We start from the raw sequence: 11,515 nt of genomic DNA, 5'->3' as shown, positions 1-11,515 counted from the left end.
ATAGCTCCATTTAGTGTGCCTTCGTAGAAGTCTGGTTCTCTGTCGAGCCCTGGCATTTCTCCCTCAGCATGCTGCACATGCACACATACACCTTAAAATAAAACAAGCCATGCTGCACACAGCATGGTCCTCCAATTGTATGGGAGTTCTTAGTATTAACCAAATGTTTGATGGGTGTTTACGGATTCCTTATTTGCAGAGCCATTAGTGAATGCAGGTCAAAGGGAAGACAGGAGTTCTCAGGTTTGTTATTGCTTTTCAAAGAACCCAGCCTTCCTATTTTTGTACAAGAAAGGCCCCTCATCAGATGTTCATGCCTAAAGCTTTGGTTAGAATTTATAGGAAGTCCAAGCCGTGTTCCTTCTGCTTTTCTGCTTCTATTTTTATTTTGTTTATATTCATAACGATTACAGCCAGTCATAATTCTAAAAAAAACCTATGCTTACATTAATCGGTTATTTGTGAGCCCAATTCTTTAATCCATTGCCATCACCTCTTGTCTACACATTATTTAAAGCAGGGGTGGGGAACCTGTGTGCCCCCACCCAGAAGTTGTTGGACTGACCACTGGCCATACTGGTTGGGGCTGATGGGAGTTGGAATCCAACAACATGGGGAAGGCCACAGGTTCTCCACACCTGCAAGGTATGGAATTCAAATCTGCATGTGCGCCAGCACAATAGATGTGGGAGATAATACAAAAACATCCCACCCAGAAACTTAGCTGTGACCAAGGGCTCGTCCACACTAACTGCTCAGACCCATGTTTTTTAGGCACAGCACAAGCAGAAGTGTGGATGAGCCCTTAGATATATTTCTTGATAAAATCCTTCCATTGCTCATTTGGGAATAACTCACTGCAAAGTACAAATGTTTGGTGGAACTAAGAGTTTTAGGTACTGTAGTCAATTGCAAGTCACTTAAAATCAGTTAACCCACTGAGGTCAGACTTAACTGCTCCTACTGCATTCTAAATACAGTAGTTTGTGAATTGTTCCAATAAGTGTGTATGCATGTATGTATGTATATATGTATGTATGTATAAATAAATGACTATCTTTGGGTGTGGGAACTCCTTCTTGGTCCATAGAACAATCAGAATATTTAACACACAAGCAAAAATTATTACTTGAACAGATCTGCTCTCTCCTCTCTGGGAAATAAATTCTCAGTTTTCATGTCAAAGCTTTCCCTTATGAAATAATTTTAATAGGGCACCAACAGTTGCTCCTGTCATTCATGTTAACACACTTTTGAGTAAATAGTTGAAGGTCAAATAATCAGGCCTAATTTGGGTGGGAGCAGAACTACTTTTTGTGTCCTATATTATAGCGCAGGAACAAGGAATACTTTTGATGTATGGTTTATTGAGTTGACAAGATTAGCAAGCAGCTGATTGTGCATAGATTTTAAACAAACAAATAAAAAATCCTAGCATGCACCTGTGAATATGTGATCTGTGGTAGTGTCTATAAAAAATACACTTTTAACATGGCTTCAGTTTCAGATGTAAGGCTGCTTTAAATTTACACACAGAGAGAGAAAGAGAGAATTTCCTGTTAATATTATATTTTTGTTTTGTTCACACAACATGTATGATATTTTATTTGTTTGCTTGGTTATTCACAGGGCACCTCTCAGCTAAAGCATGCAAGGTGACTTAAAACTGGCACAAAAATTTGCACAGGAATTATAATAGTTGAAATTTGTATAATATTTGCAAGTATTCAAAGCACTTTGCTTGCATTGTCAGAGTTGGCCCCATCATTAAGGAGAATGAGGCAGTCTGGGTATATTGGCAGGAAATATTTTTAAATTTGTTGTTAATGTGTTATTTAATTTTCAGAGAGTGGTGCTTGTGGAATTTTTTGTTTTAGACCCTATGCACCTTGACTTGGGAGGTGAGAGGCACTACGAAGTCTTGAGTCTGCTCTGCAGCACATTAACTAGCTGTAATCTCACAACAACCCTGTAAGGTACATCTGAGAAAGAGTGGCTTACCTAAGTGAGTTCATAACAGTGTTGAGATTCAAAGTGGGAGCTCTTTGATTATTTATTTATTATTATTGAACGGTATTACTATGCTGCCCCATAACTGAAATTCTCTGGGCAGCGTGCATTTTTTTAAAAAAGGTTAAAATTCATGATAAACAATTTTTAAAAATACAGCTGCAATATTAAACATGGATTAAGAATTCAGTCTTTAAAGTTTAAAAAGCCAAAACCTCAAAACTTATTAAGAATCCCCAGGAGGGCTGAGTCTCTTAGCCACTGGTATCATTCTCAATTTGGTATGTGCAACACTTTGGAATAACAATGCATCATGCAAGTTGGTATGTAGAGATGGCATAGGAGCCAACTCCTTGGGGCTGATGTCCCTTCGGTTTCCCCAATAAAATATTTGAGGGAGCTGGGGCCCCCAAAGTTGAAGGGCATTCCCGTTCAAATGGTGTGCGCGCTCTGCATCTTGTGATTATGTTGGGCAGGGCTTACCTCTCTCCACCCCAATATTTTATTTGTTGGCACCTCTGAGAGATGGAAGATGGTGTGCAGGCATCGAGTGGTGCCTGCACCACTGCGTTGCCTGACCATGCGGCTTTGCCCCAGTGCCATGCTCCTTGGGTGTGGAGATGCCAGTGAGGCTGTCTTAGCAAGGGAGGTGACTTGGCGTCCCTCCTTCCCTCCCACCATCCTCTGACTCTCCAGAATAGCCGCTCGGCTCAGCTGCTGCCTGCTTCGGTGAAAAGCAGCGAGTGACTCATAGCCTGAGCGGCTCGCCACACAGAATTTTAAATAAGGGAGCCAGAGCAGCCAATGTGCAGCTCGTCTCCAAGCAGAGCCAGTAACAGCGGATGGCTGCCTGCAGGAGGAGCAGGAAGCTGCTGCTGCTGCTGCTGCTGCTGCACTGAAAAGGAGGAGGCAGAGGTGGTGGAGGAGAAGAGGAGGTGTCTCAAACAGCCACCCTACCTGAGCCACTAGCGGGGAAATGGACACATGTTGAGTGATCTCCAGCAGCAGCAGCAGGAGGGAGGGCAAGAAGAGGCCAGTCACAGCAGCGTGAATTCGGTGGACCCCTGGCTGGAGGCAGGCAGCTCTCCTTCTCATCAGCAGCGAGGTACAGTATAGCCTCTTTCCCCACCCCCACTCCTGCCTTCATCCCATCCTGGTCCAGCATCCTCATGTCCCTGACATTGCCAGGTGCAGGGCAGAGAGAGAGAGAGAGAGAGAGAGAGAGAGAGAGAGAGAGAGAGAGAGCCGCAGGGAGCAAAGCTGTGGATCTCATAGCAGGACCCTTTTACATGGGCTTGCCTTCGCCTCTCTTGTGCTTGGCACACAGGTTTGGGGCTTTCTTTCTCCGGAGTGTCAAGTCCTTGCTGCAAAAAAATTAAATAAAAGGAAATAAAAGGGTGTGAGGGCCCCCTAAGCATCTGCCAGGGCAGCAGAGGAGACTGCAAGGTATGTGCATGCTTTGTGAGTTGTTCTGAGAGCAGAAGAAGGAAAAGGGGGAGGGGGGACATTTCAGAACAGGCCGTGTATGTGTCTGCATTCTCACCGCCCAGCATGCCCACATTTGGGCATGCCCACAAAAGATGTCAGTGATGTGTCCTGCTTGGGAAATCTGGAGCCTCCTGAACATGATAAGTGACAATGCAAACCCCCTCCCCCAGTGCAAAATCAAGTGCAATAAATCAGCAATCCTTTGATGAGAGAGAGAGAGTAGTAATATGAGCTGAGACTCAGCTTTAGGGAACAGGTCTCAGTTTGGGAAAATTTGAAGCAATGCAGATGAGAATGCCTCTGAGCATGTGTAGAGTACTTTTCCTCACCAAACTCTGTGCTTGTGGGATCAGTGGCCAGGGCTCCCAGGTCAGAGGGTGTGGCTGTCAGGTGCAAGCTCCAGCACTGCTCACACACGGAAATTAACCACCACTGCGATCTCCCCAAAATATGCATATGCGACAGTACTCCTGGCAGAGACACCCTCATTTGTGTGTGTGTGCTTTTGTACATGTCATGCCTTCAGTTCAGTCCCATCTACTGCACATTATTATCTCAGTGTGTGCTCCATGTCTCCAGTTTCTCATCATATTCAAGGGTCCCTTCCTCCTCAGGCAGGGGTTTGAACTTTGGGCATGTGCTAAGTGAGATTTTGAGCCCTTATCTCCTGCTCTGTTGCACAGGACACTGCATCTTGTCCCTCTCTTGGTCTTCCTTTGGCGCCAACAGCCTATCATTTGGGAGTGACGTGCGTATCTCTAATCAAATCTGTCCTTTTCTTCCTCCTCTTGCTTCTCTTGTTTATTGCCATGGATCTAACAAGCTTCAGGTATGAGCCGTGCCCTGACCACGCTCAGCAGTGTATAAATACATGGTCTCAAAGCCCCCATAGTTTGAATGTAAAAGTGGGGACAGCTAGGCAGATAGACAAGGGAGTCCAAGTAAAATGATACTGGCTTGTATGAGAGAAAGATACATTATTGGCAAGGCTATAAAAGGTCGTAAGAATTAAGAGCTGCTTTAATCGTCAGCACCAGTGGCCCATCTGGCCTTATTAACAGCAGCCTTTAAAGGAAGTGTCCACAGCACATGGCTTTAATAGATTAATGTCCTTGTCAATCACTCTCAGTAAGACTTGCTGACTCTTTAACAGCTGTTTGAGCAGCAGAAATGCAGTAGGAGCAGGACTAGCGTGCAGGTACAGTGGTGGGAGGAGCTCCACTTTCTTCCAGCTTCTGGTAAAGAGCAGACAAAAGTTTCCTTGCCAACAGAGAGCATCATGCAAAAATCTGTGACATCGACATCGTAGCCTCTGTCACTGCTTTCCTTCCTCCCCCACTTCTCTCCTTCTTCCAGCTGTTCCTAGCCATGCAGCTGCCCCTACCCTGCCTCCTCCGCTCTGGGCCGCAGTCCCACGGAATGTCTGTTTTGGGCTTTCCACAGAGCCATGTGCTGCTACTGTTACTGACATCTACTTTTCTCAAGTTCCCTCCTCCGCCTTACCCTCTCGAGCACTCCCAGTCCTAGTATGTAACCAACAGAATGGAGTGGGCGAGGGCAAATGTCAAATGCAAATGATCCCATTCTTGCATTGCTGCAGTCTTGAACTGCCACCCTTTTGTCTGAGTATGGTCTCGGCGGGGGGAAACCCTTGTGAAGAGGATGTATAACACACTGACCATAATGGAAAGGGAGTGCATGCTCAGGCTCAATCCCTGGCATTTCCAGTTAGAAGAATCAGGTAGCAGATAATGAGAAAGTCCTCTGCTGCAAACCCGTGGAGAACTACTTGCCAGTCAGCATAAAAAATACTGGGCTGAATGGGACCGATGATCTGTCAAGTATAAGGCAACTTCTGTGATAACAGAAATGTATACCGCACCTAATTACATGGTGTGTGTCCCCTTTTATCCTCACAACAACCATTTGAAGCAGGTTGGGCTGAGAGAGAGGGAAAGTGATTCAGTCACCCAATGAGCTTCATGGCTGGATGGAAAGTCAAACTCAGATGTCACAGGTCATTGTTGAAAACTCAACCCCACAAACTATGTTTCTACAGTGGTACCTCAGGTGAAGTACTTAATTCGTTCTGGAGGTCTGTTCTTAACCTGAAACTGTTCTTAACCTGAAGCACCACTTTAGCTAATGGGGCCTCCTGCTGCTGTGGTGTTGGCAGAGCCCAATTTCTGTTCTCATCCTGAAGCAAAGTTCTTAACCCGAGGTACTATTTCTGGGTTAGCGGAGTCTGTAACCTGAAGCGTATGTAACCTGAAGCATATGTAACCTGAGGTACCACTGTATTTTGGAGTCGGCCCACTTTCTCAGTCCCTTCTCATGGTGTTCTATACATTTTGAAAGGGGGAATTCTTTCATTTTTACATTCTAAATAAATGAGTATTGAGACTGCATGGAAAGTAATACTCTCCAACCCAGAGGTCCCCCAAGCATCCCTTATTCATGGCATCATAGACACATACATTAATGAATGGACCAACCCAAGCTCAGTGTTAGATAAGAGAAGGAAGATGTTTCATATGCAGAAAGCCCCCAGTTCAATTTCTGGCAACTCTGGTTAAAAGCAAAGCAAAACAAAAATAAGATGGTATGCGGGTGTTATAGACAGATATACTTGGCACTGCATGTGTATGTAACTGTAACTAGAATCATCTACAATACATGCATAGGAGACCCTAATTCATTTTTAGACAATACCAGCAGCAGTCTTAACAAGCTGCTTGTTCTGGAGGCACTACATTTAAGTTTACAAAACTTCTTTTGGGAATATTCAGGAGGAAATGGTTTGTCAAGATCAGCCCAAGCCAACACAAAAACAATGAGTTGAAAGTTACAGAGGCAAATTAAAACAAGAAATAAAGTGCATGTTTATAATTGAAATTAGCAAAAGCGGTAGATGCACTATTACAGGGCAGGGTGTTGGTCATCTAAGCTATACAATAGCTATTATCGCTCAAGGAGCAGTATTTTGACATTCAGGGATAATTAGATGTTGAAGCAACAGCAGGCAGCTTAGTGATTGCAGGGGCATTCCTTGTCTCAGAAATCTATTGCTGTCTTAATTATGGTTGGGTTTAGTCAAATTCTTAGCCCAACATTTCCTAGAATTTCTGCAAGCCTGCACCAGTATGTTTCTGACACCCTTCTGTGCTGAAATGTTGTTTTCAAGAAAGCTGTTTGCAATGTTTTTCCAGGAGCTCTAACAATGTATGAGTGAGGTTTATTTATTTCATGTCATTATTTCCTCAATTTGTACACTAAGAGCAATCCTATGCACGTCTGCTCAGAAGTAAGTCCTATTAAGCTCAATGGGACTTACTCCCAGGTAAATGTGTATAGGATTGCAGCCTAGATCCACAAAAGCAGTTTAATGTTACCTACAACCCTTTTGCTTAGAGACTTTTGCAATTCCTGTCCCAGAGGAGGGTTTACTTCCTCTCCCAGACAAAACAACCATTTGTATGCTTTAATGTATGGAGACATACACATATTGAAAGCTGACCAGCACCTAAAACTCAAATGAAGCTCTTTTTAAAAAACCTAGCCAGGTGGGAGGGGGGACCCTCTCATGAGTCCTATTTAAATCCAGCAAGGAAGCAATGCTATCCACAGTCTACTTTGTCCAACTATTTTGAAGAGAAGACAGAAAATCCCCAGAGGGCTATTAAGAGACCAAGTCTCTGCTCAGTGAAACCCAGTAGCTACGTAGGGCTTACGCAAACAGAGGGATTACTCAGCTATGCTTCCTTGATTAGCTATAAATTACTGCCTTTTAACCCTTGCAATCATCTCAAGCTGTTTGCCTGTGCTCTCAAAGTCCTCTTCCTATCCCCATAAAGAGGCTTTCCCTCCACATAACCCTGTACACAGCACCCCCCACCCACCCCATTTCTTTATTAGATTGGTGACTGGAATGGCACATGACTCTCCAGAGGAGGACATCATTAGACTATCATTATTATTATGCCACACACCATTCCTTTTACATCCTGACACTTAGCGGCATGCAATCTGAGCCAAGCAAGTTGTTGAGCTGTCCATAGCAATATCCAGGTCACTTTTCTAAGTGCTTATAATTAATTTAGAACTCAGTGTCTTGTGTAAGGTTGTCGCATGATTCTGAGCTGTGGCTCTTAACTTTCCATTAGTTCTTATTCATCACAAATATAGCTACACACCCTTGCCATTTCTCTGGTCCAGATGTCCATGTGTTCTATCCTTTCTCCACAGGTTATGCCACGCCTCAGACTTACTGGTTGCCTGCTAATGAAAGAGAAGGGTTGATATTTGCCCAAACGTTGCATGACGGTCCATAGATCTTAAACCAAGATGGCAGATGGAAAAAATGCTCCTTTGGGAGGCATCTTCACTACAGTGCAGCAGGTGATTTAAATATATATATAATAGCTTTGCTTATCAAGCACTGGTAAAACGTTTTTGCTGTGGAAAATGAGATTTGTGTACAAATTACTTCAGTTCTTTTGACTGAAGTTCTTTGACTATGAGCCCTGCTCAGAGTCTTCTCAGTTCACACGTTATGTGGGAAAATCTATACCCTAACTAGTTCACTGCTCTCAAGAGGAAAAAAGCATAACAGATTTGCACAACCAGTAAAAACAAGTCTTACAGCACTTAAGACTAACCAAATTTATTTATTTGATTCCATTTATGAATTGCTACCCATATATATCTCCAAGCAACTTTACCGCAAAAACAAAGACAATAAAAACAACTTTAAACAATTCCGTCTCTAAAAACAAAAACAATTCCGCATAAAAAAACATCTCAGATCCTATACAGATTGGGATAAATTGTGACATAAGCTAGAGCTCTTTAAATATTTAAGGTGTCACAAGACTTTTTCTGCAGCAGGCTAACATGACTACTCTTCTGAAGACACTGCAGCAGTGTTTATTCTTTGAAGTTTGGTATTCAAGAAGTGACAGCTCAAAGCATTTCCCCTCTTTAATACCCAGAAATGAGTTTTAAAAGACATTGGCTTTGATCCTAGGATAAGTTAACTCAAGGAAGGTCATGGAATAAAAGTGCCCAGTTCCCTTACTTCTTCCTGAACTCAACTTCACGTCACAAAAGCCTCTTCAGAGGGTGAAGGCCCATATGAATAATGTGCAATGGGGCACACGGGGTTTCTGGGAAAGGGAAGAACTGACCAAAAGTCGGCAGGCCTCCACCTAATTTTGGGCAATTCCCCAATATGTTTCTCAGTGGGTGGCGGGAGTTGCAGGGGCAGCAACAGGAAACTTTAATTCCATAGCTTTTAAAAACTTAACTTCTCTTGGGATCCAAGCTCTCCTGTTTTTAATATCTATTTGTGGACTGGGCTTTGCTAGTTATGTTCAAGAGAACAGAAAACCTCTGTTTACAGATGGTTGCATAGGATCAACTTTTTCTATATGGATCAGTGATACTAATCAGCCAGTCATTTTCCAATATTATATATCAATATAGCACTAGTTATGCATGTTACAAAAGAATATTTACAAAGAATGAGAGGGCAATGTGACATAGATTTGTTGCTGATATGACATAATAACCTATAGCCTTTATCAGGCTAGTGAAAGCTGGAGTTATCTGATAGGAATCTAGAAATACTGAATGTAAGATTTTGGAGGTGGAGTCACTCATTCTGCAACTATTGTTTGAAGGTTGCCCCAGGTGATCAAGTACTCTCTATACCAATGGTATTCACTCTATCACCTGTGGATCAAAAGATAGTTGCTATAAATTTTTGGCACATGAAGCAAATAATTGTGGATTTGAGCAACTGACTTGTGTGATTTTGTGATATTATGAAATATTCATGTCTGTAAGAAATAACCAATCTTTACTTTGTTTTCATTCTCTATGTGAAGTCCTCTGAATAAAGCCATTTTAAAATTATTATTTTTTTTACATTTGGAGTGTCTATATCACAATATGTCTGCAACTTTGATTCCCTATATGGAGGGAATCTAGTAATATATTCTCTGCCCTTAGACCAGGCTCCTTCAACATCCACCAGAAATGATGCTTCAAAGTAATCCTTGATGTCTAAAATGATAGGTGCAGGGCTTCAGGCCTTAAAAATCCTTTATCTGCTGTGTAAGTTCAGCTGTGATCATTCCATGTTGAGTGAAATGTGCTTCCTTCACAACTTTGCAGGTACTCTTTAAATGCATCAGGAAGTAGTCCTGTAGCTGAAAGCAAATTCCAGGGCTGAGCCCTGTCTCAAATTAAGCCCTTGTGCAGGGGGACCCTGCCTTTCCAGGAGCAATGGCAACACTGTACCTACACACCTGTATGTGTATGTACAGATGCACAGTAGCACAGATATTGTAGCTTTTCTTGACTGTTTATCTAGGGGTGGGTTTTGGGAGCTGTTCAGCGGTTTTACTTCCTATTCTGGTTCAGCAAGGACCTGTCACTGCTGGGCCTACTGTGTTGCCATGGTAACCGAGGAGTCCACAACAGCTTGGCACCAGCATTTCAGGCTAAATTGACAGGAATTCTTCTTCTTTTAACCAGTGTCTGCAGCTGAGGATTGGTAAGGGGTAAAACTGACAGAGCTCATAGCTGCAGGATTGAACTGTGGTGCTTGGAAAAGGCACAGGGAGGACTGAAATGGATCCAGAAAGAAAGGGCTGTATCCAGAGCTGTACAGTAAAGTGGCCATTAGCAGATATTCCAAAGTGGAAGATTGTAATGGAGAGCATGGGATGGGGTCAGGGCCTGTGGTAAAGACTCAGGATAGAAGAAGGCAAGATGGAAGAAAAAGACTAGAGGATCAAATGCGGGGGGGGGGGGGGAGAGACTGGGATTACACAGGTGTGCTCTGCAGGCAACCAATAGGAAACATCAGACAACTGTGACATGGGCTAGCCAACATTGGATCTCGCGATCCAAGCCTATGTCCTATATTTCCTGTTCTACCTGTCTCCTGAGGTGAATCGCCATTTATCCAATCTCTTTTTGGCTTTGCTCCTCCCGCCCCTCAAATAAGCTGGAGACCAAGGGATCTTCTCCTTTCTGGAATGCAGGAAGGGATGAGAAAGAACTTGACAGTTAAAATATCAGATTGTGAGAGACACTGATCATAGAGGAGTGGAGAGAGAACAAGAGGAGAGAGGGTAAAGGAGGGTCTTGAACGGATGGATTTGGACACAGTCTGTTGTTCACCTTCTGGATATCTAAAATTGTACAGTGCACACGACAGTAAACTTCACAGTCCCAATCTGGGGAAGAAGGCAGACAAGATTAGGAAGGCAAGTTCGATTTAAATGAATATCGGGGTGGACAACCCTGCCAAGCATTTTACTCTCTATTGTTTTGAGGGCTCTTGTGACCCCATCATTGTGAAATGTGAATGTGGGTACTATTGGGGAAGGAGACTGGGAACAGGGAAAAGGGGTTAGCGTTTTTCTATGCCTCTCTGTATTAAGGGACTGTTTTCAGGCACTGTGTGATTTATCAGTTCTGCGGATTGGTGTGCAGGATGGTGAGGATGCTGAGACGGCCTTTCCTGGCACGGAGGATGAGGAGGATTTGGACAAGACCTTGGCTATCGAACGGTTCGGAGACTTGATCAGCAAGTCTGTGCTAAGAGACCAGGAGAAGCTAGGTCGCAGCTACAGCGAGAGCGACTTTGAATGTACGTATGTCTTATAAACAAACAACCCAGCTTATAATCAGAGCACAGACCAAGCACAGCCTTCAGGTAGGAACCATATTTAATTGGTATGGAAGGCCTGCTTACAATAGCCTATTTTTGGGTTGCCGTATTTCAAAAAGTGAAAATCTGGACACAAGTTGTTGATATTTTTAGTGGGAAAAAATCTGGGTTTTCCCAGGAATTTTAACCGATTTCTGAAAATTCCGCCTGGATGCTATTTTCAGCAGATGAAACCTGGGTATATTCGGGAAATTCTGGACGTATGCCAGCCCTATTTATATATCTCCTGCAGAACAAATTAAACCCTAGCTTAGCCCAGTGTGTGTAAAAAAA

At 43.3% G+C, this 11,515-nt stretch overlaps 2 protein-coding genes across 4 annotated transcripts in view; both read left to right on the top strand.

Moving 5' to 3' along the window:
- Nucleotides 1–11,515, top strand: part of INHA (inhibin subunit alpha) — a 131,273-nt gene that overhangs the window by 72,854 nt on the left and 46,904 nt on the right. The gene's annotated exons all lie outside the window — the stretch shown is intronic.
- Nucleotides 2,765–11,515, top strand: part of SLC4A3 (solute carrier family 4 member 3) — a 45,292-nt gene continuing 36,541 nt past the window's right edge. For 2 of the 3 annotated variants that reach the window (XM_083726983.1, XM_083726981.1), the window contains exons 1-2: nt 10,645–10,775; nt 11,005–11,161. In XM_083726983.1, the coding sequence (XP_083583109.1) occupies nt 10,662–10,775; nt 11,005–11,161 (271 nt within the window). In that variant the 5' untranslated portion in view covers nt 10,645–10,661. Of the gene's footprint in view, nt 3,116–7,743; nt 7,897–10,644; nt 10,776–11,004; nt 11,162–11,515 lie in introns of those variants that run through there. The other variant, XM_083726982.1, reaches the window with a different exon arrangement.

This window comes from Podarcis gaigeae, assembly GCF_964106915.1.
Source record: "Podarcis gaigeae genome assembly, chromosome: 1".
In the NCBI taxonomy this organism is placed as follows: Eukaryota; Metazoa; Chordata; class Lepidosauria; order Squamata; family Lacertidae; genus Podarcis; species Podarcis gaigeae.
The sequence above is the reverse complement of the archived record's forward strand: the minus strand, read 5'-3'. Positions and strand labels throughout refer to the sequence as shown.